The 24,135-nt window shown below is 41.0% G+C and overlaps 1 protein-coding gene across 2 annotated transcripts in view; it reads left to right on the top strand.

Moving 5' to 3' along the window:
* col5a3a (collagen, type V, alpha 3a) overlaps nt 1-24,135 on the top strand; it is a 43,225-nt gene that overhangs the window by 9,964 nt on the left and 9,126 nt on the right. The window contains exons 4-47 of one of the 2 annotated variants that reach the window (XM_019277816.2): nt 321-483; nt 5,460-5,582; nt 7,084-7,488; nt 8,234-8,353; nt 8,451-8,567; nt 8,676-8,729; nt 8,840-8,881; nt 9,220-9,282; nt 10,719-10,793; nt 11,036-11,119; nt 11,239-11,295; nt 11,630-11,683; nt 11,792-11,845; nt 11,973-12,026; nt 12,632-12,685; nt 12,924-12,977; nt 13,525-13,569; nt 14,871-14,924; nt 15,121-15,165; nt 15,433-15,486; nt 16,055-16,099; nt 16,481-16,534; nt 17,211-17,255; nt 17,635-17,688; nt 18,229-18,273; nt 18,416-18,469; nt 18,579-18,686; nt 19,145-19,198; nt 19,542-19,595; nt 19,700-19,744; nt 19,953-20,006; nt 20,401-20,445; nt 20,627-20,680; nt 20,822-20,875; nt 21,071-21,124; nt 21,236-21,343; nt 21,660-21,749; nt 21,907-21,960; nt 22,161-22,268; nt 22,559-22,666; nt 22,766-22,819; nt 23,031-23,084; nt 23,171-23,278; nt 23,417-23,470. In XM_019277816.2, coding sequence (XP_019133361.1) covers nt 321-483; nt 5,460-5,582; nt 7,084-7,488; nt 8,234-8,353; nt 8,451-8,567; nt 8,676-8,729; nt 8,840-8,881; nt 9,220-9,282; nt 10,719-10,793; nt 11,036-11,119; nt 11,239-11,295; nt 11,630-11,683; nt 11,792-11,845; nt 11,973-12,026; nt 12,632-12,685; nt 12,924-12,977; nt 13,525-13,569; nt 14,871-14,924; nt 15,121-15,165; nt 15,433-15,486; nt 16,055-16,099; nt 16,481-16,534; nt 17,211-17,255; nt 17,635-17,688; nt 18,229-18,273; nt 18,416-18,469; nt 18,579-18,686; nt 19,145-19,198; nt 19,542-19,595; nt 19,700-19,744; nt 19,953-20,006; nt 20,401-20,445; nt 20,627-20,680; nt 20,822-20,875; nt 21,071-21,124; nt 21,236-21,343; nt 21,660-21,749; nt 21,907-21,960; nt 22,161-22,268; nt 22,559-22,666; nt 22,766-22,819; nt 23,031-23,084; nt 23,171-23,278; nt 23,417-23,470 — 3,328 coding nt within the window. The remainder of the gene's footprint in view (nt 1-320; nt 484-5,459; nt 5,583-7,083; nt 7,489-8,233; nt 8,354-8,450; nt 8,568-8,675; nt 8,730-8,839; nt 8,882-9,219; nt 9,283-10,718; nt 10,794-11,035; nt 11,120-11,238; nt 11,296-11,629; nt 11,684-11,791; nt 11,846-11,972; nt 12,027-12,631; nt 12,686-12,923; nt 12,978-13,524; nt 13,570-14,870; nt 14,925-15,120; nt 15,166-15,432; nt 15,487-16,054; nt 16,100-16,480; nt 16,535-17,210; nt 17,256-17,634; nt 17,689-18,228; nt 18,274-18,415; nt 18,470-18,578; nt 18,687-19,144; nt 19,199-19,541; nt 19,596-19,699; nt 19,745-19,952; nt 20,007-20,400; nt 20,446-20,626; nt 20,681-20,821; nt 20,876-21,070; nt 21,125-21,235; nt 21,344-21,659; nt 21,750-21,906; nt 21,961-22,160; nt 22,269-22,558; nt 22,667-22,765; nt 22,820-23,030; nt 23,085-23,170; nt 23,279-23,416; nt 23,471-24,135) is intronic. The other variant, XM_027285535.1, reaches the window with a different exon arrangement.

Below are 24,135 nucleotides of genomic sequence, written 5' to 3'. Positions count from 1 at the left end.
CACATTTATGCAGTTTGATTCATGCATCTCACTCTGTGTGCTTGACCTTGAGTGTCCTTGAAGGGAATATAATGCTTGTGGATGCTTGCTGCAATCATTTGACTTGATCAAAGGAGTTACAGAAATCAATCCTTCACAGTCTCAGGCTCAAAGGCAGTTCTGTTTTGCTTGACTTGAAAGAGGTGTGAAACAGCTCTCCGCTGTGTTGATTCTTCTGGGCAGTAGACTTATCTTTAGACAGAAAATACACTAGTACTATATTTTTACAATACCTCCCTTCAAGGCTCAACTGCCTGTTAATTCTCACTCTCTTCTTTCAGATGGCACAGGATAGCCTACAGTGTGCAGAACAAGTCTGTGACCCTCTACTTGGACTGTAAGAGAGTAGAGACCCTGGATCTGCTGCGAGGGGACAATGCTGTTGTCAGCACAGATGGTGTCACTGTGTTTGGGACACGGCTGCTGGACGAAGATGTATTTGAGGTAGGACATTATCACAGTATTGGAGGCTGTATTTAGCCAAAGTTTCAACAGGTGTGGTTACTTATTAAAATAATACATTGGAATACATCATGTGGGTTTTTTGTGGACAAGTTTTTCCTCACTTGAACCGAGGGTCTAAGGACACAGGGTGCCACTCCCTGTACAGATTGTAAAGCCCTCGGAGGCAATGTACTTTGTGACTTTGGGCTATACAAATAAAATTTTATTTGATTTGATTTGATACTGTGGTCCGTTTTGTGCATTTCTGTATTGTGGTAGACAAAAGAAGTAAATTAGATTCAGTATCATGTGCACTTTGTGTTATTAAGTATGTAGGTGAAACCACAGGAGACTGTTTCACTGGGGTAATATGCAGTGCATATTAGCTGAATCACTTGAAAAGGTGCTGTAGGGGGATGTTCTTGTTTTCATTTGTATCTCTTTTTTTCTAACTTTATTTGTCAGCTTCTTTTTCACAATTCAGTTCAGTATGTTTCATCCAAACTACTGCTGCCTAAAGCCTTATCGCCAGGATATGGAAAGTTTGATGTCATGTCAGGACCTAAAACATAACAAACATCCATATACATTATATTGTTCATGATCTATGGAGTGTGTTACAATATTCAGCTCGGCCAATGAAAGCAGAATAGAAATTGTATTTGATACTGTGGATTCCCTCCCCTACATTTAAAGCTGCTTAAGAAAAGATTGAAAGGCAAAATCACGGTTCAAGAGGCTACAGGGTGACAGGGGTCACCTGTCAATCATGTTCTACAGGAACAAAGCAGTGAGGACAAGAGGTGTTTGAGAGGGAACGGGAAGGAGGGGAAGTGCTGTTCAGACATGCCCAGTCTCATCATTTCCACTACAAAAGCAAGAAATGACACATTCTCTTCGTTTTTTTTTTGGATTTGTCGGTATAGATCTTTTGGCTTTGAAGTGTTAATGTGATTCTAAATGTTCAGCTGTGCATTTGAGCATTACTGTAAGAAATATGCTTGACTGTGTCAACATGCTGGGGAAAATATATGAGCAAGAAGATTCAAACTAGTGGTTTCAATTCCTCTTTTTCTCTGCAGTAACCTTTATTGTCGTAAGTCATTCTCTGTGCTTCCCATGACAATATGAAACCGCTGCTCCATTGTCATTCCCAATGAGACTCCACTCTAAATCTCTCGCCCACAGCATGAAATAGAGATCAGCTCAAGCCCCTTCCCCTGCCATGTCCTTGGGGCTCTGTTTCTGCTCAGCAACTGAGCAAGAAAGAAAGTGAAAAATAGACAGTTGTATAAGGTACCATCAAGTTTAGAGAAATTAATATCTTCCGAACCTTCTTTCCCCTCAGTGTCCTAAGAATACCTCCCAGCCTGCAAAAGGGAACACACTGTTAAACTTTAAGACCCAAGTACAGAGGGAGGGTTGTTATCGTTCCCTATTGGCCTAATAGTCAGAAACCACAGCCTTCTTCACTATCACCAGGAGAAAACCAGATGTCTTTGGTCTTGACAAGTGAACACCTACTGCCTTTGGGTTTTGCTTGTGTAGTCAATAACTACCTTCCTAACCATGTTCGCACATTAAGTTTGCTATGACTCAACTTCAGCTGCCCCTCCCATGCTGTAAGTTACTCTCCGCTCTCTTCCTACTCTTCACTCTCAGACACTGACAGGCATTCCAGTTTTTAAATTACTTTATATCCCACTTCACTTGAGAAATGTGTCTCCTTTTGGGCTCTATAAATTTTCCTTTTCAGAAGCAATGGTGACCATTTAATCTTTGGCCTTAGTCCAAAAACACTCTCATGCCCGTATTTATCATCCTATGTGAAGAGTTATGATGATGATACAGTATCTGTGGGGATGACTAATACCCTTCAAACCATCTGTTGATCAATTTCACCCTTTAATCTAATCCATGCAATTTTGTGGTCATTGTTTGGAAGTTTACACTTAATATAATTTAGAGTTGAATCTTAATATCTTTGTCAGTCAAATGAAAAATCCTCAGATGAGTCTTCTGTTTTAGATTTTTCATTCATATATGTGAGTTTCAGTGTATACATATACATTCAGTGAATACAGTATGTATTCATAGCCATAAGTATGAAGGTCTGGCTGTGCATCAGTGTTGTATACCTCGTGTGATCCTGGATCGAGGGAAAAAGAGATTAAGTAGGCTGACCTCTGGGCCTCTGTTCCCAGGCCCTGGTTCTGGGGGAGGAGACCAGTGTTCCGGCCCAGTTCTCCCGGCGTGGGAGCTCAGCGTGGGAGCATGGGGAACGTGGTCAGCCACTAATGTCTCTATTGCTTCCAGATTGTCTACAAATGACTACAGAAGTTTGGTGTTCAAACTCAACACTCCACTTGCATTTGTAGTAAAGCAAACATCAAACTGTGCACAAGTCTGGTCGGGTTCTTTCCTGGCCGCTGGGTGCCCTGTGTATGTGCCTCCAACACGCTGACTGCTTAGATAAAATCCAACCCAGCGTTTATTTGTTAGGAAATTCGGATCCTTTTTGTCTCGAATAGTGCTGGAAATAAGAAATGTTTTTGGCTCGCTTTTATAGGCATGTTGAAACCACGACCTGTCAAGCATATCATTAAAGAGCAGCTTTATTCAAATGCTAAGCAACCCCATTGATTTACCACACAAACAGGAGAGGCACATTAAATCGGTCAAGGTCTGTTTAAGTCATATTTTGCCTTCTTAATGGCTTATGTCTGATGGTGGTCAGATGTTTTTAGTTATTCGTGAATGTTGCACTTTAAGCAAACAAGGAGCATCAAAATGCTGTTTCATTACAGTGAGCATGTGTGTTATAAACTTTCAGTTGCTCCTTCACCCACACAGGGTTTGTGACTCACACAAGAATGCAAGTTATTTTTGGGGGATTCAGATCTGATTAAGGCTTTGCAAATGAGTGTGCTGCACCTCATATGCAGTCAAGTTAGTTATGATTTGGTGAAGCACTATGACTCTCAGCTAGCTGGCACCACACACTTCATTGCAGACAGCAGGGAAAACAAAGAGGTCACTCTCTGAAACACTAATGAACCTTTGCCAACAGAGCCATGTGTGACCTCATGCAGGATATTTGCGAGCCATCCGAAATTTGTGGATTCAGCTGAGTTGTTTTTCAGCTGTCCTCACCCCATCCTAAATGGAGAATGGCAGACCATACATGATTTTGGGCAACACTTTAGGAATAAACTTGCCTTTGATCTCAAATTGAGATTGGATTGGATTAGATTAAATTAACTCCCTGGTTCCTTTCTATCTGGCCTTTTCTCTCTCACTCACCTGAGAACGCGATACTTTCCTTTTCTTGACACTGGATTTTAGCCAAAACAGGAAAAAAATACTGATAAGTGTAAACACATGTGCTTTCATCTTTGTTTGATGTATTAAAGCATCCATTGTTGTCTTTTTCTAGCTGTACAATTTTGTATATGGTGATCTGGTAATAAGACACGATTAGAAGATATATGAGCTAACAGAGAAGCAATGAGTTTTGTCTGAAGCTGGGTGGCATGGTGGTGCCGTGGTTAGCACTGTTGCCTGCCAGCAAGAACACTCTGGGTACAAGCCAGCCATTTGAGAAAGAAAGTACCTTTCTGTGAGTAGTTTGCATGTTCTCCCTGTGTTTGTGTGCGTTTTCTCCGGGTGCTCCATACCCATAGGTGCCCATAGGTGTGAATGGCTGTTTGTCTCTGTATACTTCACGTCTTGTCCAATGTCAGCTGGGATTGACCATAGCCCCCCCGCAATCCTGATAAAGATAAGCAGAAATGATGAATGGGACTATAATTACCACAACATCAAGCACCTAATCTAACTTGATTTATCACAATTGTCTGCCCAACTGTCCCTGGATAACGTTTCACTAAGCGATATGTTTGCAATGGGCTGTCAGTTACATTTGTACCACTAGTGTAATATAAACCTTGTCAAACACTGTGCTGTCGGGCTAACTGCTTTCTGTTTATATTACCTTCTGATGTGTCAACAATAAAGATGACAAATCCATCCATCCATCCATTATCTATACCTCTTATCCTCATCAGGGTCACAGGGGGCTGAAGCCTATCCCTTTTGACATTGGGCGAGAGGCGGGGTACACCCTGGACAAATCACTAGCTCATCACAGGGCACATAGAGACATTTACACTCACATTCACACCTATGGCCAATTTCACCAATGAACCTATTAACTAAACTCCACAACAGAGAGGCCATGGCTGAGGTCCCATGCCCATCAAAATTGAAAATGATTTTAGCTAAAATTGTTGTCGTCTGACTAATATTTATTTTGGAATCATATGTAACAAAGAAAAGCATGTGTAAACCATTGTGTTTTGTATTTTACTTTATAATTGAAAAACGTGTTCTTTACTATGTTAAGTGAGTATTAATTGACTAGTCATTTCAGCACTACAAAGCATTATGTAATAATATAATGTAGACAGAAGACAAGAGTGATGTAGAGTGGAAGGCCATTTAAGCCGACAGAGACTCTGGGCTTAGTGCTGCAGGATCCAGCAGTGCTGTCTTTGTGGATGTTTGTGTATACACACTGGCTACACCTCCAGGGCGGGATAAAAAGTGAAAGGTCCTGACATAGGGGTGAGACAGAACTATTTGACTGCTTGGTGTACACAATCGGGCCTCGCCTGGAGTTATGGGAACACTGTGAAGCAATAGTCAGTAGCAATTGTACCACCAGTGACAGTTTGCTGCTGTATTACTGTACACTTTGCTGTACATCTAGGCATTGAGCTGGTGTTGTTGTTTTCATAGTGTCTGTGGTGTATTAATACAAGTTCAGTCTTCAGGTTCTTGAAATATCTCTTCACTGTCCGGTAGCAACTGCTATATATGTATGTCAGTGCTCCAGTGAGATAATTCTGCTTCCCCTCTATGTCTAGATTTATAACATGACACTGTCTTTCTATCTGCTTTGTGGTTTATTTCAGGGAGATATTCAGCAACTACTGATTCTGGAAGACCCCCAGGCTGCTGCCAGCTACTGTGTAAACTACATACCAGACTGTGATTCTACTCTGCCCTACAAAATCCAAGCCCTGGAGCTGCAGGAGGTCAGTACTGCCACCAACAGGAGGCAATACCTACTGGAAAAACACAACACATATCTTTGTTTAGTTCTTCAAGAGTTGATATGATGAAGTATAGTTTTAGGTTATCACTTGTATTTTTATTCAAACATAAAGGCTGGGATATCTTCATTCATTCTTATTTAATAGTTTTATTTAGTTTCATGTTATTTTACACAATTCCTTGAACATTATCAGGTCCTGCTGGCTGCTACAGTATGATTGCAACCCTTGCTCCACAGCCAACCTAGATAAAAACACAGGCATGCCTATCAATAGATCTCTGTGTCCCTAAGACTTATATGATTTATAAGCAGACAACAGCCTCAGCCAAGAAAAGGTCTGAGTACAGTGTGTATGTGGGTGTTTTTGCAGAAACTTGAGATATTAAGACAAAATAGGCAATCAGTCAGAGGAGAACTGTTTTCTTTAAAATTTAGCCAACAGTGGATCATTCTTAAGGTTAAGGTGTTCGTCAGGTTCTGCAATGAACCTGACGAATACACACACACACACACACACACACACACACACACACACACACAGCCAGCCAGCAGCAGATAACTCAAACATGATATAATAACTCCTTCCTCTCCTCAAGGCATGCATAAAAACTTGAATCAATCACGGATATGAATTACTGTATATTTCTTTGGTGTGTGAAAGATAAGAGATAAGGAGGAAGGAGGCAGCCAGAGGAATAGAGGCAGAGAGATGTGAGAGTGTGTGTGTGTGGCTGGAAAGAAATACAACATTTTAACTGAACTTATACGTGTTTATTTTATTTATATGTCAGTTTTTTATGTGTATGTCACGTGCATAGACATATGCATGTATTCGTGTCTGAATGCAAATGTGGTCACTGAATATGCTCCAAAGATGGCTATCATTAATTTTAGTGTGAGGTCATTTCATTCAGCTGGATTTCACAGAACTACAGCTGAGCAATGAAGTTTGAATCCAAAATATGTCAACATCTGTCACACCACTGACCTACTTCCCATAATTTCTCCCTTACACACTGACCTTGTTTACAAGTGGATCTAAATCATGTCTGATGTCTTTCACAGACTGGGCCTTCAGCCGCATTTTCCAGCAAAGCCTGTTCATATCACTTGCATGCAACGGTCACTCTGGAGAACGACACAACTTATATTTGCTCACTTCCCAGATAATTAGCACCTCTGTAGGATAGATAGACAGGGTGACCCCTGACCACACAAGCAAATATGACTTCTGCTTTAACTAAGAGTAAACAACTCTATATTTGTTTGTTCCTACTCATTTCATGTTTGCTTTAGGTTTTTACCACTTCAGTGTGAATCACAGTAGGTATCTGAGACTATAAGGGTGTCACAGAACCTGTATGCACCACTTTACTTTTCTGTTGAAGGCTATTTCATTTATTGTATTTTCATTTACAACAGTGTTTGTTTTTTCTCCATCCTCTGTACCCTCATCTTGCGTTCCCTTTTTTTGAAAAAAGCACTCCCAACTTGTGTCTGATGCCTTGATGCAAAGTGACCAGCCAAGTGAACCAAAGGAGAACTCCAAAAAGGACAGGAAAGGCAAAAAGAACAAAAAGAAGAGGGACAAGGGCTCTAAAGGAAAAGGCAAACGCAAAGGCAAGGGCAAGAAGGGTTCCAGAAAGAAAAAACATGAAGAGGAGGCTCTTGAGGATGGCTTCCTCGGGGTGTCCACAACACTGCCTGAGTATCTATCCCAAGAACCTTTTCAGCCCACAGAGGTGGCAGAAATTAAGAGCACCCTAGAAACTGCCATCCCTACTGAAGCCTTCGACAAGACCTTCATGGAGATGCCCACACATGAACCTGATTCTACAACTGAGGCCCCCACTGTGGGGCCTAGTGAATCAAAGGTTACTGAGGAGGTAGACAAGTTTACCTGTAGATGCTCTCCCAACCCCCTCCTGCCGTTTGCAGTTCTAACCAGTCACTCCCCTAATACCTCCTAACCATAGAGAACACCTCTTCTCTCTCCCGTTGCTTACCACCACCACCACCACTAACCAGCACCATCCTAATCATCACCTCTTCTAAATCCCTACCAAAAAACATGGAGAAAATTCTTAAATAAGATTTTTTGCCTGTGTGTTTGCATACATACAATATGTTCAGAAAACATGAAATTCATGGTCTTCTTATACATTAACCAACAAAAGGTGCTCAGATGCAATCTAAATCATTTAAGTCATACTGCTATGAATATGCCACAACAACTGTTTATCTTTTTTCTTAATCAAAACATTTTTTACTTCCCGCAGCAACAAACAAGGAATGTTTCTGTATGTCTCTTTATTTTCTAATTTGCCAAGTAAACTAATTTTTCATGCTCATGCTGTTTCTGTAGCTGTTGCAGTCTCTGCCATGCTGCCACACATATCTGATGTAGTCCATCAGCTAATTACATTCCAGCATTGTAATTAACTTGCACACCTGTCATCCTGTATCCTGAATAACCAACACTTTCCCATAAAATCCACCTGTTATGCTAACATTCATATTGTACATTAAAAAATGTGTATTTAATTGCCAGCACTGGGTGCTAATGAGAAGAGGTCAATGTCCACTAGTTCATCTTTGCTATGACTCATTTAAATGTGTGTTGGCCTGCAGGGGGGCAAGCCAGTGACGAAGCCAGTGGTGGAGGAGTATGCAGATGACCTTTACAAAGACCTCTATGATGATCTCTCAGTTTCCTCGGTAACAGTGGGCCCCAATGTTACTGAATATGAGGTAGGTTAAATGCAAATACAAATAATGTGTTCACCTCAGGACAGAAACATTATTTCCACTATACCTGTCACTAATGGGGCTTTCCATTCCTTAATAGATTCTTGAATATGAAGACTACAAGAATGACACACAGTCAGAGTATGAAGAGTATGAAATTTATGAGGATAGCTTTGAGTTTGCAGAGCGGGAAAGAGCTGGGACGTGGAATGGAGAGGTAAATCTCTGAGTGAACTCATACATTAAATGAGTGGTCACATCTTCAGTTGCCTGCGTGAAGTGATTTCCAACAACTCTCATCTATCCCTCTGTTTCTCCTCCTCAGGCTAGCCTCAGAGCAGAGAAAGGCCAGAAGGGAGAGCCAGCTATTATTGAACCGGTGAGCTGCAAGAGGCATTCAATGAATAGTCTAGTAGCTTTTGTTATGAGAAAGGAAATGCGTTAATGCTCTCCTAATGTACATCTCATTCTGTCTGTACTTGTTTTTAGGGTACATTAGTGGAAGGACCCCCAGGTCCACCAGGGCCAGAGGTAAGCCTATTTACTGTGTTGCTAGTGTCTAGGATGTGGCACAATGTAATATAAGCGGGAACTGTCCGGGTGGTAATTGTTTTGGATTGTAGTTATCAGGATACAACGGTGGTGGAAAAAGGAGGTAGAAAACAGAGTTTACAGGGTTGAACACCCAAAAATACACCATTCATGAAGTGACCTCTAAAAGTAAATCGATTTTGTTTTGAAACTACATAAAGAAATAAAAAGAGTATTGTCAAGCATTTGGAGGTTTAGATTATGGGCTGAATTGTTCTCATTTTGTTGAAAACTAAGCAATAGGAAACATTAAATGTTTGTTAATGTTTCCTTTATAGGGGCTCACTGGCCCAGCTGGACCAACAGGCCCTCCAGGACCCAGGGGAGATCCTGGTGACTTGGTAAGTGTGGCTTAGCCCTATACCTGGACCAATTGGGTTAGTTTGACCGCAGTTTGACCCCTTCACCTATGGGACAGAGCTGTGGGTTCAACTGTGACCTCACACTGAAACATGTCCATGGGATCACAATGTCCTGGTTTAGTCCTGAACCTGCTGGACTTCGGGGAGATGTTGACTCACACATGTTTGACCTGATTTTCTTTTGTGTGTGTATGTGTGTGTGATCGCTCCAGTAAGTGTATTTGTTCATGATTCATCGCAATGGAACACACTCACACACACACTGACAGATGCTCTGTCATTCCCTAGTTGTTGATGGTTGATGATCATTTTCATGTTTATGGCTTAGATCTCTGCTTACAAGTACATCAGCTTCAGTCATCCCACACTATGTTTATTTAAGGTACAGCTCACAAATCTGAAGAGGTAGAGCAATGGTGGATATCACTGATATCAACAACTGAGGAAATGATGAACTAATGCTATAAATCTACACATAATCTCTTGAATAAAATCATGAATGTGAATCACCTTTAGGTTTTACTGAAAAATGAAATGAAAAATTAAAACACAGAACTATACTGCTTTTTGTATTATATGTACTGTGTGTTGACAGTATAGATAGAACATTCATTTATAGGATTATTGGTCTAGTGTAAATGTAATAATATGTCCATACGTCAATTGTAACCTATTATTAAAAATATGCACAATTGATTTATCAAAATACATTTTACCCCTTTGATATGGTTTAATTTAAAAACAACATTAGCCTGCAGGTCTTGAAACCATGTATTGTATGTGAAAGACTCTAAGACACAGAGTTTGTTCATGCTGCGGCATGAGACTGTTTAACTCACTGAAGTCTGTCCGACTGTGATTGACACATATGAATTAGCTTGTGTCTTTAAGGCTTTATGTAATACTTATGGGAATTTTTTGCAGACATTCAATACAGGTAGAAAATCATCAGCATAATATGCGCGTACTGACTTTGACAGCTTTTTGACAACAACTTCATTGTTTTATTGCACGTTCAGGGTAAAATTAAATTAAAACTGTTGCTTCGCTTGCGCCCCTAGGTACATTGATTAATAAAAAATATGTAACCGTTTAATTCAGTCACTACTGGAGGAATGTAGGTTACCAATTTAAATTCTTATTAGATAACTTAACAGAAAATTAACAGTAATCTGATGAATATTATATTTATTATTCAATGCTACACTAAATTACTTGTTAAAATGGATGTTTACAAGGTGTAAACAGAAGATAAGGCTTGTGACATGCCCTGTGGAAAAAGAGCAAAGGTTGTTTTTACAGTGATTAGATTGCAGGGCTGGACTCTCTCTCTCTTTCTCTCTGTCACACATATGCACGCACACACATCATACACACAGTAGCCACTTATTCCTTTCCCCATCCTCTCTTCCCAGGGTCCCCCAGGACGTCCAGGTATTGCTGGGGTTGATGGGATTCCAGGTCCTCCAGGAACCCTGTTGATGCTACCAGTAAGACCTTAAAGAACACTTCCAGGCTCCCACAACACTTCCACGCTCACACAAGCACACCCACACACACACACACCCACACACACACACACCTACACACACGCACACACACACACACAGGGCACACCTTTTCGCAGTGTGGAGTGGTGACATGACCACAAGGGGGGGCTGTGTGATTGAACTTCATTTACATTTGGGGAATCCTGTAGTGGGGATTGATTCCTCCTTTTCAATGCCTCCAGTTCCAGTATGGAGGGGATTCCCAGAAGGGACCAGTGGTGTCTTCTCAGGAGGCTCAGGCACAGGCTATACTTCAACAGACCAAGGTACACTTCATAGAATGTCATCATACTATATCATAAGTATCAGTAATCAGTGACTGTTGACATTTCAAAAGGACCTTTGTGCACTCTTCATAAACAACTCTGTTGTGTTTTTATTTCAGCTGTCACTGAAGGGACCTCCAGGTCCACTGGGTCTTACAGGGCGACCAGGTCCACTGGTAAGGCATCTCTCTGACCTTGACCAAAATTACATCAAACTGCAAGGGCTACAACCTTTTACCTCAACTTCACGTTCTGTTTGACAAGACACACACTCTACTCTCTCCTTCCCATCCTAACCTAATTAGTATGCATACTCATTATGTTCAAATGTCTGATTGTGAAATTACTGCAGGGTTGCAAAAATGAACAGATTTAGAAGATGATTTGTTCTTAGCTTATTTATATTTTGTTTGTTTGGTAGTAGATTTCAGAATAGAAGACAGAAGAAAGGATTGGAATGCTCCTGTGCTTCATGCCATGCTTTATTGAATTCTTGGTTTTATTTTGCAGGGTCTTCCAGGTCCCACTGGGCTCAGAGGTAACAGGGGAGACGATGGCCCACCTGTAAGACTATTATTTTTTTTACCATTTTTTCTTATCACACTGTTCATTTTGTTTCACTCTTTTTGCACATTTTTTCCATTTGTCTTGCTATCTTCCTTTCTTTTATAGGGACCACATGGGTTGCCAGGCCCTCAGGGAATTAATGGAAAGCCAGGAAAGAGGGTGAGATAACTTGAATATTGCAGCTCTCCACACTGAAAACCTCTGTGTTTGCATGTTGTGTTAAAAGCATACTGTGCTTGATGTACTGTAAGCAAAACCTATTTTAACTGGATTGTATATCTCGTAGGGGCGTGCAGGAACGGACGGAGGTCGTGGAATTCCAGGAGAAACAGGCCCCAAGGTACGCCCTTTGAGATATCACTACAATATATTGCAGCTGTGATAATCTCAATTTATTCAGCTGCACCCAGAACCTTTTTGTTCCAGCAAACTATGTATGTCCTTACTGCATTTATACACATAGATAATAGTTGCATGATATTGTCAATTGTTAAGACTATATTACAGATGTTTGGTGTGGAGTTTTCATTTATTAAGTTTCATGTTTTCATGAGCACAATATCACACATGTTTAGGCAGCAAAGTCTTGTATGATAACAAATCTCCACTTGCAAGTGTAAGGCTTTAGGTATCCAGCAGCCCGCAGCTTATTATATGTATTGACAACGAGGCAACTCAATACCTAACAGCTGCAGGAAGAGCTTAGTAAATAAATCAGGCTCCCTTGATGCTGGGTCTGACAGAACAGCAGAGTCTTTATCAGTCAAAGCAGCATTTTAGCAGACCTACAGCTAATCTGAAAGCTCCTTCTCCCCAGCACATACTCAGAGCAGATGGGAGGCTCTGCCAGGGGAGACTTTCAGTACAATTCTGCTAATGTTTACACATTACCATATGTGTGTGTGTTTCAGGGTTTAATGCACTTGCTTCTTTATTACTTCTCAGGGTGACAGGGGTTTTGACGGCCTGCCAGGTCTCCCAGGAGACAAGGGACACAGAGTGAGTTAAATTTGGTAACTTAACGTTGTCACTGTATTCATTCAGTTATTCAGACACTAACGCATCAACACGTCACACATCATCTAGCAGATGTTTATTTGCATATTATGATCATGATTATTGTTGTGATTTCTGTGATGACAGTGTACACTAAAAAACATCTGCTCGATGCTGCTCTGCCATAAACGGAACTGTCCTAAATATCTTGAGGCTTGTGGTTAATGCTTTTATCTTGTAGGGCGACAGAGGAAAGCCTGGTCCTCATGGGCCTGTTGGAGAGCCGGGAGAAAAGGTGAGTGCACAGTACTTGAAAAATATTCCTACTTTACTTGCAATGGAAAACACATCCTGCAGGAGTGCTTCATTCATTCATTTTTTTCCATGAAAGGTTAAAATAGAAAATCATTTAAGACCAATGAATTAATTCTATTAACTATTTAAATGGTGAAGCACTACATATCAAAGCAGACTTTACTTGAATAAAGTGATGAAGTCCTGATTTTTTTTAATTCTGCTATGCTGCTATGCCTGAGTATCAAGGTTTGCAAAAGACATAAGATTAATGCAGTGCATCCCTGACATTGAATTGAAAATATAAAAGATAGAAGCTCTGTCGAGATAGTATCAATCCATGCAGGCGGGCGGGTGAAGTTTGGAGAGCGGTCTATTAGTCTTTGCTCAAAGATAGTTGAGCCTTATCTGTCAGGCAGTGAATTTCTTTAATGAACTATTTTCGCAGATTATGTCTCTGGGGATATAAATGTATCCATGCCTGAGGATAACTTATAGAGGTGCATGAGTTTTCCTTGTTAAATCTGTTTCCATCTCTGTTATTATAGGGACCTGATGGACCTTTGGGGCCAAGAGGGCAACCAGGCGAATCTGTGAGTTACCACATCTGGAAGAATATTGCTCCCTTATAAGGCACACGTTCAAATAATGTTCTGTGGTTTTCTACATTGAAAGTACTTAAATCTTTTGCTTAAGGTTCTCAGAGATATGCTAATACAAAAACATTTTTCTTAAGGCAGAATCAAAGAAATTTCCACAACAAACCCTGAGGGAATTGTGGGATTTGAATGGATTTAAGCCAGTATCTTACAGAAGAACTCACACAAGTACAAAATCTATTGCTCATACTGTACATGTACAAACACTGCACAAAGGGTTGTCTTGTAGCTCACGTGGTAGAGCACACACCCCATGCACTAAGTTTTGGTTTGATTCTAACTTGCAATTGCTGCATGTCATCCTCTCTCTTTCTCCCCTGTGCATCTTCAGCTGTGCTGTCTAATAAAGGCATAAGAAAGAAACACTGCACAATATACAACAACTATAAAAAACTGGGACAGTCAAAGCATAAAAAAGCAATACTGCCACAGTGTTCAGCCTAGCATTAAGAGGTCACTGGAAAAAGGTGTGCAGCTTGATCATAAATATAAACAATAGCATAGTATGCCAGTATATTCAAAACCTGTCATAGAGATAGGTGTGAAGTAACTTTGGATAATGGAGTCCACAAAGATCTTAAGAGCACCGTTGAAGACGTTTTTCTTTTTTTCTTCTTCCAGTAAACACTGGTTGATTGGTTATGACTCACACTCCATCTTTCTCCCAGTAGGTGAGGTTGAGGCTCAGTGGGGTTCTGTCCCTCCAAATGGATCACACAGTGTAGGAAGAAATAGAGTGCCATAAGACATGTTAGGAAAGCTGTGTTAAACTACAAAGATACAGGAAAGGAGAGTAGTTGGCTGTTTTGAGTGAGAAAGACAGAGCGTGATGGGAAAAGTGAGACAACGAAAGACAAACACGAGACAGAAATTCACTTGGTAGTGAAAGAGATAAGAGAGATGGAGAGAGGAAAGAGAGAGTGTCGAAGAGGGAAGAGATAAAATCCTGGCCTGAATGATTATATTTCCATATCAATCACTTCCCAGGAGATCACAGATGTGGCTTTGGAACAGGTGGCTTGGCCAGCCTACAAAGAGGGAGGCTGACAAAAACAGAGCACACAAACACACTCACGCAAACACAGGCTAGTGCAGTCTCCGTGGCTACCACATACAAAACCACACACACTAAAATATATTATCTGTCTCTTCCTTTTTTTCTCTCTCTCTCCTCGTTCTGATTTCTGATTTAGTATTCCACACTCACTCTGTCTCTATCTTTTATTTGTCTCCAGGGTGCTCGGGGTCTTGTTGGGCCACGGGGGCCACCTGGCCCACCAGGCCAACAGGTAAGTTAATATTGCCTGGTTGCAGAATTAGAGCTATTCAGTCCTTTCAACTTTATGAAAGGACTCCTAGTTCATCGAATTATCAATATGCTGTTAAGGATAAAGAAGGAAGCTATTTAAGCGTGTCTCTCTTTTCAATCAATCTTTGACATGTCATCCATTATTTTCTGACATTTTGAATATGTGCATTTTTCAGGGTATTGGTGGAACTGATGGAGCACAAGGGCCAAAGGGCAACCTGGTCAGTTCTGCTACCTTCATAAACACATTATATATTCGCCATAACTACCATTATACCACTGACTATGTACTATATGTATATACTATAATGTATATAAATACTGAAAAGTAGTGTGTGGGTTTTGTGAATGTGATCTCAGCTACAGAAACATCAGCTGTAGGGGCTTAGCATGGTGAATAAACCTGTTAACCAGTCATATGATGATGAGCTTATAGCAAAGTTCATGTGGAGGCGGAGTGTGTAACTACCAGTGTTTCTTGTTGTCAGGGTCCAGCTGGAGAGATAGGACCCCCAGGCCAACAGGGAAATCCAGGAGTGCAGGTACTGTAACAGCACAAAACACTGACTGTCCTGTCACTATGAGAGTTTAATCCATTTATTACACATCCTATAAAAGTATTTAAGTCATATAGACAAGCTTAAAATATACGTGAACACATTTGCTCTCTTATTTTGTGGTATACATCATTCTGTAACTGATTATTTTTATATTTATACTATTCTATAGGTTTAGAAATTCTATAGCCTGTTGGGCATATAAAACCTTTTCACAATTCAAATGCATTTTACTAAAATATATTCAGAATACAAGGCTGTTGTTTTTAGGCCTACAAGGTTTACAACCAACGGCAACAAAATTTAATTTCAAAATGGCATCAGACATTACAGTCATGTAAAGAAGATTTAATCATATTTTCAATTTCCTAGCATGTCAACAATCCATCCAACCCCCCAGCTCACACAGGAACATTCACACATACTGTTCACAACTCTTACATACACACATCGCCATTTGCACACATACACACAGACTTGTGCAAGACCTAAACTCCCAGCCTTCTCCTAGTCTTGTGACACTTAACCTGATTGATGCTTTGTTCTGGTCCAGGGCTTGCCTGGTCCTCAGGGTCCCATTGGAGTGCCAGGAGAGAAGGTAGGTAGCATGTCTCTCACTTAATTTCAGAATTAAAGCTGTGACCTTGTGACCCCTGTCATCAAATACCCAGGGGAGGCCGGTTTAGCTGGAGAGTATGACCCAACCACTTCTGGCTCCCGTTCAGACAAGACAGGGCTAGACAGGAAATCAATACACAAGAAACACACACAGGCATAACAGACACTAGGGACAGCCTCGGCTAGTGTACATCATGAGGCTAGACTGATAAAAGAAATAAAAAGTGGACTTAGTCATAAATACAATATGTATGGTATAGGAGCAGAAAAGTGGGAAATGTGGTCTCTGGCACAAGTTAAGGTGCTCCATCATATCTGAAGCTCATGTCCAGTATTGATACATCTTTTTTGTCCTACACAGGGTCCCCAAGGGAAACAAGGGATGCAGGGACTACCAGGCATTGATGGCCCTTCCGTAAGTAAACAGAGACAAACAAGTACATAAATACATGCATGAGTATGCACATTTCCATGCAAACCTTTGCACATCAAGTGTCTGTCCATGTACAAACTGTATAATAGAGAGTGTACTCCTACTTCATCAGTCAACTTGATTGTCAGTTGACAAGACCACTGAATGTGAATGAAAAATGAGGCAAAGACCTAGTTTATACAAAACATTACAACTCAATAATCATCAAAAGAGGGCTAGACCTAGATATACATTGTGCTTAGATTATTCACACAGAATTTAGTTAATCTAAAGGAGCCAAAAGAATAATATATACCAACGTACACTTTCTGTAGTCTGCCAATAGGGGGACACAGGAGTAATTTCTAGAAATGACTCTAAGCCATGTGACATTTAAAAAAGAATGAAGACCAGTCTTCTTACAGTGAGCATTTTCTCATCTACTAGAATTCATTTTAGATTGCAGTCAGACACATTTGAATGAGTTTCACTTAATGCTCCTTCTATTGTTCTGCAAAGCTTTGTGACACACAATGATATTTTTATGGCGCTTTACTCTCAGTGCCGCTGGTGTTTTCTCTTTTTCATTGGTTGGTTGCATTCAGGAATTTCCATCAAAGACTGATACAATGATGATGTATTTGCAACAGTCAATCTGATTTCTCTTTTCCTCTTTCAGGGTCACCCAGGAAGAGAAGGCCCCGCGGGAGAGAAAGGCATCCAAGTGGGTAACTGCGTATCTGAGGCTTGTCTACTGTAGTGTCATAGCAAGATAATAAAAGTGCAAAATCATGCTGTTTCTTGCAATCTATTGTAACTGTGCACTCACTCGCATTAAGTTACAATAATGCTCACGCTCATCATTATAATTACTGTGTTCCAGCGATGTCATCATCTTTATTGTGCAAGAGCATTAGCTCATTAGAGTCAGCATCCGCTCATCAGCATCATCCACTTTTTCAGTTTAAAAACACTTATGGACAATAAAGAATAGGGCAGTGCCTGAGTGCAGTGCTTTTTTTATATCTGGTCAGGGAAATGCATTTTTGTTGGCTGCTGCTTGCTAAAACTGAAGAATACTATTGCCCCTTTGTTTTTTCCAGGGTGTACCAGGTGCTCAGGGACCTGTTGGGTACCCGGGGACCCGTGGAGTCAAGGTGAGACAAATACATCATGATCTCAGGTGTAATGTCCACTGAGATGTTTATTCCCTCACACACATTTCATTCTGCTCATATGTCTACCTGTGACGGACAAGCTGTTTGAGTCTCTGACTGACTGGTGACAGGTGAAGAGAAAGCACCTCTGTTCTCAAGGGGACAGCTAACAACAGAGTGAGAAACATTTGACAGATGTCAGATAAAGCAGAGCTGTGTGTGTAGGTGTGGAGCAGTCCATTTTGACTCTTTCTAAAATTGAGGAATAAAGGTAAAGTTGTCATGAAATGACATTCTGATTGACGTTTGTTTTTGTCACATCTGGTATTTTGTCTGGTAGATGAGCTCAAAATACCTTAGTGGAAGCCTGACCACGCTGGAAACCATTAGTATGAAATGAATGTAACGTCAATAACTGCTCAATAAGAAAGCAATGTTAGGTCAAGAGAAAATCTATATACACTTATAAATCATTTCAGTGTTTTAAGATCAGGTATGGGCTAAATCTCTTAAATTAAATGTTTTTAATGTGTTTTTCAGGGAGCGGATGGAGTTAGGGGTCTAAAGGGGAGCAAAGGTGAAAAGGTGAGTAAAACAGATTTATTTTGTTGCCTGTTGTCAATCTGTGGATTGTGACTGGAAGGACACTTGACAAATTCCAATGTAATGATGCCATCTATCATCTAAGATCTTTCATTAGACATCGTCTCTCCTCAATGCATCATAGGGAGAAGATGGCTTCCCTGGGTTCAAAGGTGACATGGGCATCAAGGGAGACAGGGTAAGAGCGGCCACAAATCACAAGCCTCAGTTTCATTTTTCATCAGTTATTCTCTACCAGAGTGGAGATAAAATTGTCACTTTCTTTCTGCTCTCATTCTTGACTTTAGGGCGATAATGGAAGTCCTGGGTCTCGTGGAGAGGATGGACCAGAGGGGCTAAAGGGCCAAGCAGGACCCCTGGGTGATATAGGAACTCCTGGGATAGCTGGCGAGAAGGTATACTTTTAAAAGATTACATTTGCATTACAAGACAAGGTTAAGGCACAAAAGAGGAGGATAGGGAGATCAAATAGGCTGCCAGAAACTCTTATCTAAACCTGCATTATGCTGCTACAGCCATTATAATATTAGGTAGAACAGCTACATTTCTTTAGCTCAGTTTTCAGTTGTGACAAAACTTTCTTATAAAATGAGTGCTTGAGAATCACTGAAATACTGAACATATGGATTTTAATGCCCTTACATTTGTTAGATCTGGTTACAGCCACCTCCAAAGGCAAAACTGCCACTGAATCAGTATGCATGTTTGAGCATTTAATCTTTCTGTCATCACTATAAATTAATTTAGAGATATCCTGCTGTATTGGTACATGCATAGTCAGCGGTATGTCATAAAAATCTTAATTAAAGGGTTTTCATGCACTTCTTAATATTCCTCTGGTTTCTCTCTGCAGGGTAAACTTGGTGTGCCTGGATTGCCAGGATACCCAGGAAGACAAGGTCCTAAGGTGATTTAGCATTGATGAGCTATTATGATCAGTTAATGTGTCCTCTGGTTCCTTTATCAGAGCTTTAACCAGCAAGATGTGTGTCTTTGACTGGACTGTTTCCTGTCTGATTAAAAATAAAGGATGACAAATGACTTATTAAAAAAAGGCTATTTTATTAATAGTTCATTAGTGACATCAATTCATTACATGTTGATGAATGGTGTATTTAAGGCTGTGTTGGGCTCATGGATTAGATTTGCTTTAATTTGATACAGTAGTTAATTATACGTTAATGAGCCTTTGGGGGTGATGTGTGATTAATTGAAGGCTGAGGCTGATTAACCTCTACGTGTGTCTCCAGGGATCACTTGGCTTCCCTGGTATGGCCGGGGTCTCAGGAGAAAAAGGACGAAGGGTGAGGACTATGTTGACATTCTGATTGCTTCAAAATAAAGAAACTTTTCTGTGTAGGAACTACTGTAAAATAACAATAAATGATTGTTAACCTCTACAATGCAGGGTCCAGCTGGTCAGGCAGGGCCTGGAGGCCAAAGAGGTCCTAATGTGAGTACAGCTATAGGTGATAATGCCCATACACAATGTCTTTTTCTGAATGTATAAACCTGTATTCGCTCTAATTAGATACCATCAGTTTAGCACAACTTGTGGGTGGCATACATCGCTGCAGTGTTTTCACATCACCAGACATTTATCTTCCACCTCCAGATGAGTTATGCATGTGCTAATCAGACTGTTGTTTGCTTTCCAATAGGGAGCTCGGGGGGGAAGAGGAGCAAATGGGCCCACTGGAAAGTCTGGAGAAAAGGTGAGCTTAGACTGACACATACACACATACACACACACACACACACACACACACACACACACACACACACACACACACACACTTATATAAACAAAGACATATGCGCATGCAGTTCCATTCACATAAACACACACCTGGCTGTCTCATAAAGTATGGATGATTGCGCCGACCGAGTTGGAACTGGTTGTTGCTGTTCACTTCTAGATGACAGGCCATCTGGTGCAGTGAGACGCTACTGTCTGGCAGGGGATGCTTCAGTTTACACTCTCACCCTCAAAGACCATCTTGGGAAAGCTAAAGATTTGTTGGCGGGGAGAAAAATGTTTGAGTGGCTGTTGTTTTTGTACAGAAACTGTGTTTTTATTTATTTGTCTTCTGCCTCTCCCCTTGCTAGGGTTCTTCTGGACAAGATGGCCCTCAAGGATCCCTCGGAGAACAGGTATTTTAAATCTTGGATAATTCTTTACATACAGCGCCTAAATAAGACCATTAATGTAAAGCATAAAAAAAACAAAGTTGCATCGCATATATAGTCTCGTAAATCATTGTAGGACAAGCACCAGAAAATTTACTCTGGTCTTTAAGACAGTGTTTTGACAATCTGTATTTTGATTTTGTAGGGTCCCCAAGGACCACAGGGAAGACATGGCGAACCAGGACCCAGAGGGCCTAATGTGAGTGGTTTAAGATGTACTGTATTGTCTTGTGTGATTTAAAGTTATACCTTTTTTACATTATCTTAAATTTTATGTTCTCCTCTGGTCATGTTGAATCATGGATGATTATGATAATATAAGAAAATACTTCCCTTTCAGGGTCCACCAGGAAAAGATGGATTACCAGGTCATCCAGGCCAGAGAGGGGAAGCAGTGAGTCACCATTAATGCCAATAAAGCTACATATTTGTTGTATAGCATGCAGCAATAACTGTTGAGAGTCAACATGAAGAACACTTCTGCATAACTGAGAGGCCAACAGTATACTAAGTCTTCATATAACAGGATCTATCATCCCTCTGACACTGTTTCACTCTTAACATCTGACTTACTTGTCTTATTCTTCAGGGTTTCCAAGGCAAGAATGGACCCCCCGGCCCCACAGGCGTTGTTGGACCACAGGTAAGAGATAACCTAATGGTTTTAGTTGATTGTTAAGCACAAAGCTGTTTGTTTAAAATTTTTTGTAATAATTGTTTTGTGATATGTGTTGTGTAACTTGGTTGTTTTCAGGGCAAATCTGGTGAGACAGGGCCCACTGGAGACAGAGGCCATCCAGGTTCACCAGGACCGCCGGGTGAGCAAGGTTTACCAGGAAGTGCCGGAAAGGAGGGTGCCAAGGTGAGTGGTTTTCATCATAATTTCTGGAACATAATCACTTACCAGCATCACCTTATTACTGTTGTATTAGATAAAGCCCAAGGACTCTCAGCAGTGCCTGAATATCTTATCTCCTGGGTCTCATCCTATCCTCTAATTTGCTAATAAATAACAGAGGAAACCTCGCAGTGTTGAGTGCATTATGGCTCATAAAAGATAAATGTTCCTTCTTGGTGTGACTTTCTGGTTGGTGTGATTTATGACTGCATAAGGGCCTGCTGTCTGCTGGCTACTTGCCTTATATCTAATCACATATGAGTGTATGTGTGGTTTCCAGGGAGACCCAGGTCCGTCAGGAGCCTCAGGGAAAAGTGGCCCTGCTGGACTCCAAGGCTTTAGAGGGAGCAGAGGGACCCCTGGTGCAATGGTAACGCAAAAGTCCACACATCTCACGTCCTCTCTTTAATTCACTGTCAACATCAGATTCTCTTGAAATGTGCAGCTTTGTCACAACTGAACCAGAGTAACTGTAAACCACTGTAATGATCTTCTGGTAAATAAATGTGGTATCATTGCCTCTCCAGGGTCCTGCAGGTCTGAAGGGAGGAGAGGGCCTACCTGGTGTTGCAGGAGCTATTGTAAGTCTAATTTTATTAAATTGCTTACTATCCCATGTCCCGCTCAACAGTATGTTCAGCTTCTATGTTATATAGAATACTAGGATATGTGAAGCAGGAGGCTGTTTCCATGGTGATCAGTGATCGTGACCATCACATTAAATCATAGAGTAAACCACACAACGTACTCACCTCACATCTCTACCTCCCTTCATTTCCAGGGTGCCACTGGAGAGAGGGGCCCTGCTGGGCCGGCTGGTGCTATTGGCCAGCCAGGACGGCCTGGCAGTGTGGGTCCTGCTGGGCCGATGGGAGAGAAAGGCGAGCCAGTAAGATTTGGAACATTGCTAATTTTGTTTCTCAGGCAACAATGTCCATGAACACATACTGTACCATCACTTCCCACCATTGGGTAATAAACAACATGTGCTCTTGCTTTGGAATGTGTCATTATGAGACAGAAAGCAGAAGAGAGGGGGAGAAAACATGAAGCCTGCTTTCTTGGGTGCAAGTTTTCTTCCTGGTGTGAAATATTAATCAATATGTCACACTGCGATATGAGGATAATAAGTATTATAGCATTTGCTGGATGTGCACGTTTTTCCCATCTGTTCTCCAGGGAGAGAAGGGTCCTGTGGGACCGGCTGGGCATGACGGGGAACTGGGACCTGTAGGGCTGCCAGGGATTGCGGGACCTCCTGGGCCTCCAGGAGAGGACGGAGACAAGGTAGTTACATTGTACCAAAGCACTGCTGTAAGGTTCTTGCAGATTTTTTTGACTTAATTGTTTATGTGTTTGTTCACATGTGTGCATTTGTGTCCATAGGGAGAGACAGGGGGACCAGGCCAGAAGGGGAGCAAAGGAGACAAAGGAGAAGCTGTGAGTATGAATTTTATGTAAATAGTCCTGACATCACATCATCCCCTTGCATCACAGGAGGTAGAGGACAAATTGGCTTTGAATTGGTTTGGGGCAATTCCTTGCAATAACTGTTTGCCCGGACAATGCATCCTCCGGCGGAACAAGCAGATGGTTTCTTTTTTTTTTTTTTTACATTGAATTAATTTTAAACTGCCACTCTGCTTTATAGGGACCTCCAGGGCCTGTTGGAAGCCAAGGACCTGTGGGCCAGCCAGGACCGCATGTAAGTTATGAAAACATATCATTGTAATAACAAGTCAGTTTAGGGTGTGTATCCTCCCAGCACTGACCTGTCTGAGTATATTTTAGGGTTCAGATGGTGAACCAGGACCTCGTGGGCAGCAGGGCATGAACGGACCAAAAGGAGATGAAGGACAGAGAGGCCACAAGGGGACATCTGGTCCCTCTGGACTCCAGGTAAAAAAAATACCATAATTTCCAAAACTGACTGCATCTCCTTTGGCTCATCTTTGATTTCACATTTATACTTTAGTTTATATCTCTTCCCATGTGTCTTTTCCTATGTAATGTACATCACCATATTTGCTTTTGTAGGGAATGCCAGGCCCATCAGGGGAGAAAGGAGACAATGGGCACGTTGGCTCAATGGTGAGTACAGCTCAAGCATTCTCAGCACATACACCATTCAAGTCTACTGCTGTGGTCCAGCGTCAATCTCAAGTCTGCTCTCAACACCACTTTCCGATAGCTTGAAATATAGTTTATGATTATTATGACTTTCACTTGTCTTGGTTTTGTCTTGTATTGTCTTGTATTAAATATCGACTTGACTTTTCTTGATTGATTGTGTACTCCATTTTCTCCCCAGTATCAAATGTAGTTTTATGGATCAATTTTTTACTAGGAATGTTCAGGGTGTAATGCAGAACACCTGCAAATACTGCCGATTTATGTGTCTGTTTATGTTTGGGAAACTCTGCCTTTAGTCTGAGGGCACTAAATCGTGTCATACAGGTGGTATTGAAATTTCTTGTTAGAACCAGGAATCTACTGGTAATTCTGGTGTGGGTGTGTTATTAATACTCTTACAAGGTGCAAGTATGATTGATGCTTTACTGCATGTGATAGCTATAACCAAAAAGCAGACAACAACCATTAATTTTATTTTAGAAAAATGAGAAGGTGTGCAGAAGTGTGTTACTATAGGTATGATTATGTGCATAGTCACCCATTATATCACAGAATACGTCATACTGCCTTCATATGAGATAAATACTGTTATAAAGGAATGTTAAATATTGTTTCTTAAGGAG

This window comes from Larimichthys crocea, chromosome XII (genome assembly GCF_000972845.2).
Source record: "Larimichthys crocea isolate SSNF chromosome XII, L_crocea_2.0, whole genome shotgun sequence".
NCBI lineage: Eukaryota > Metazoa > Chordata > Actinopteri > Sciaenidae > Larimichthys > Larimichthys crocea.
The sequence above is the reverse complement of the archived record's forward strand: the minus strand, read 5'-3'. Positions and strand labels throughout refer to the sequence as shown.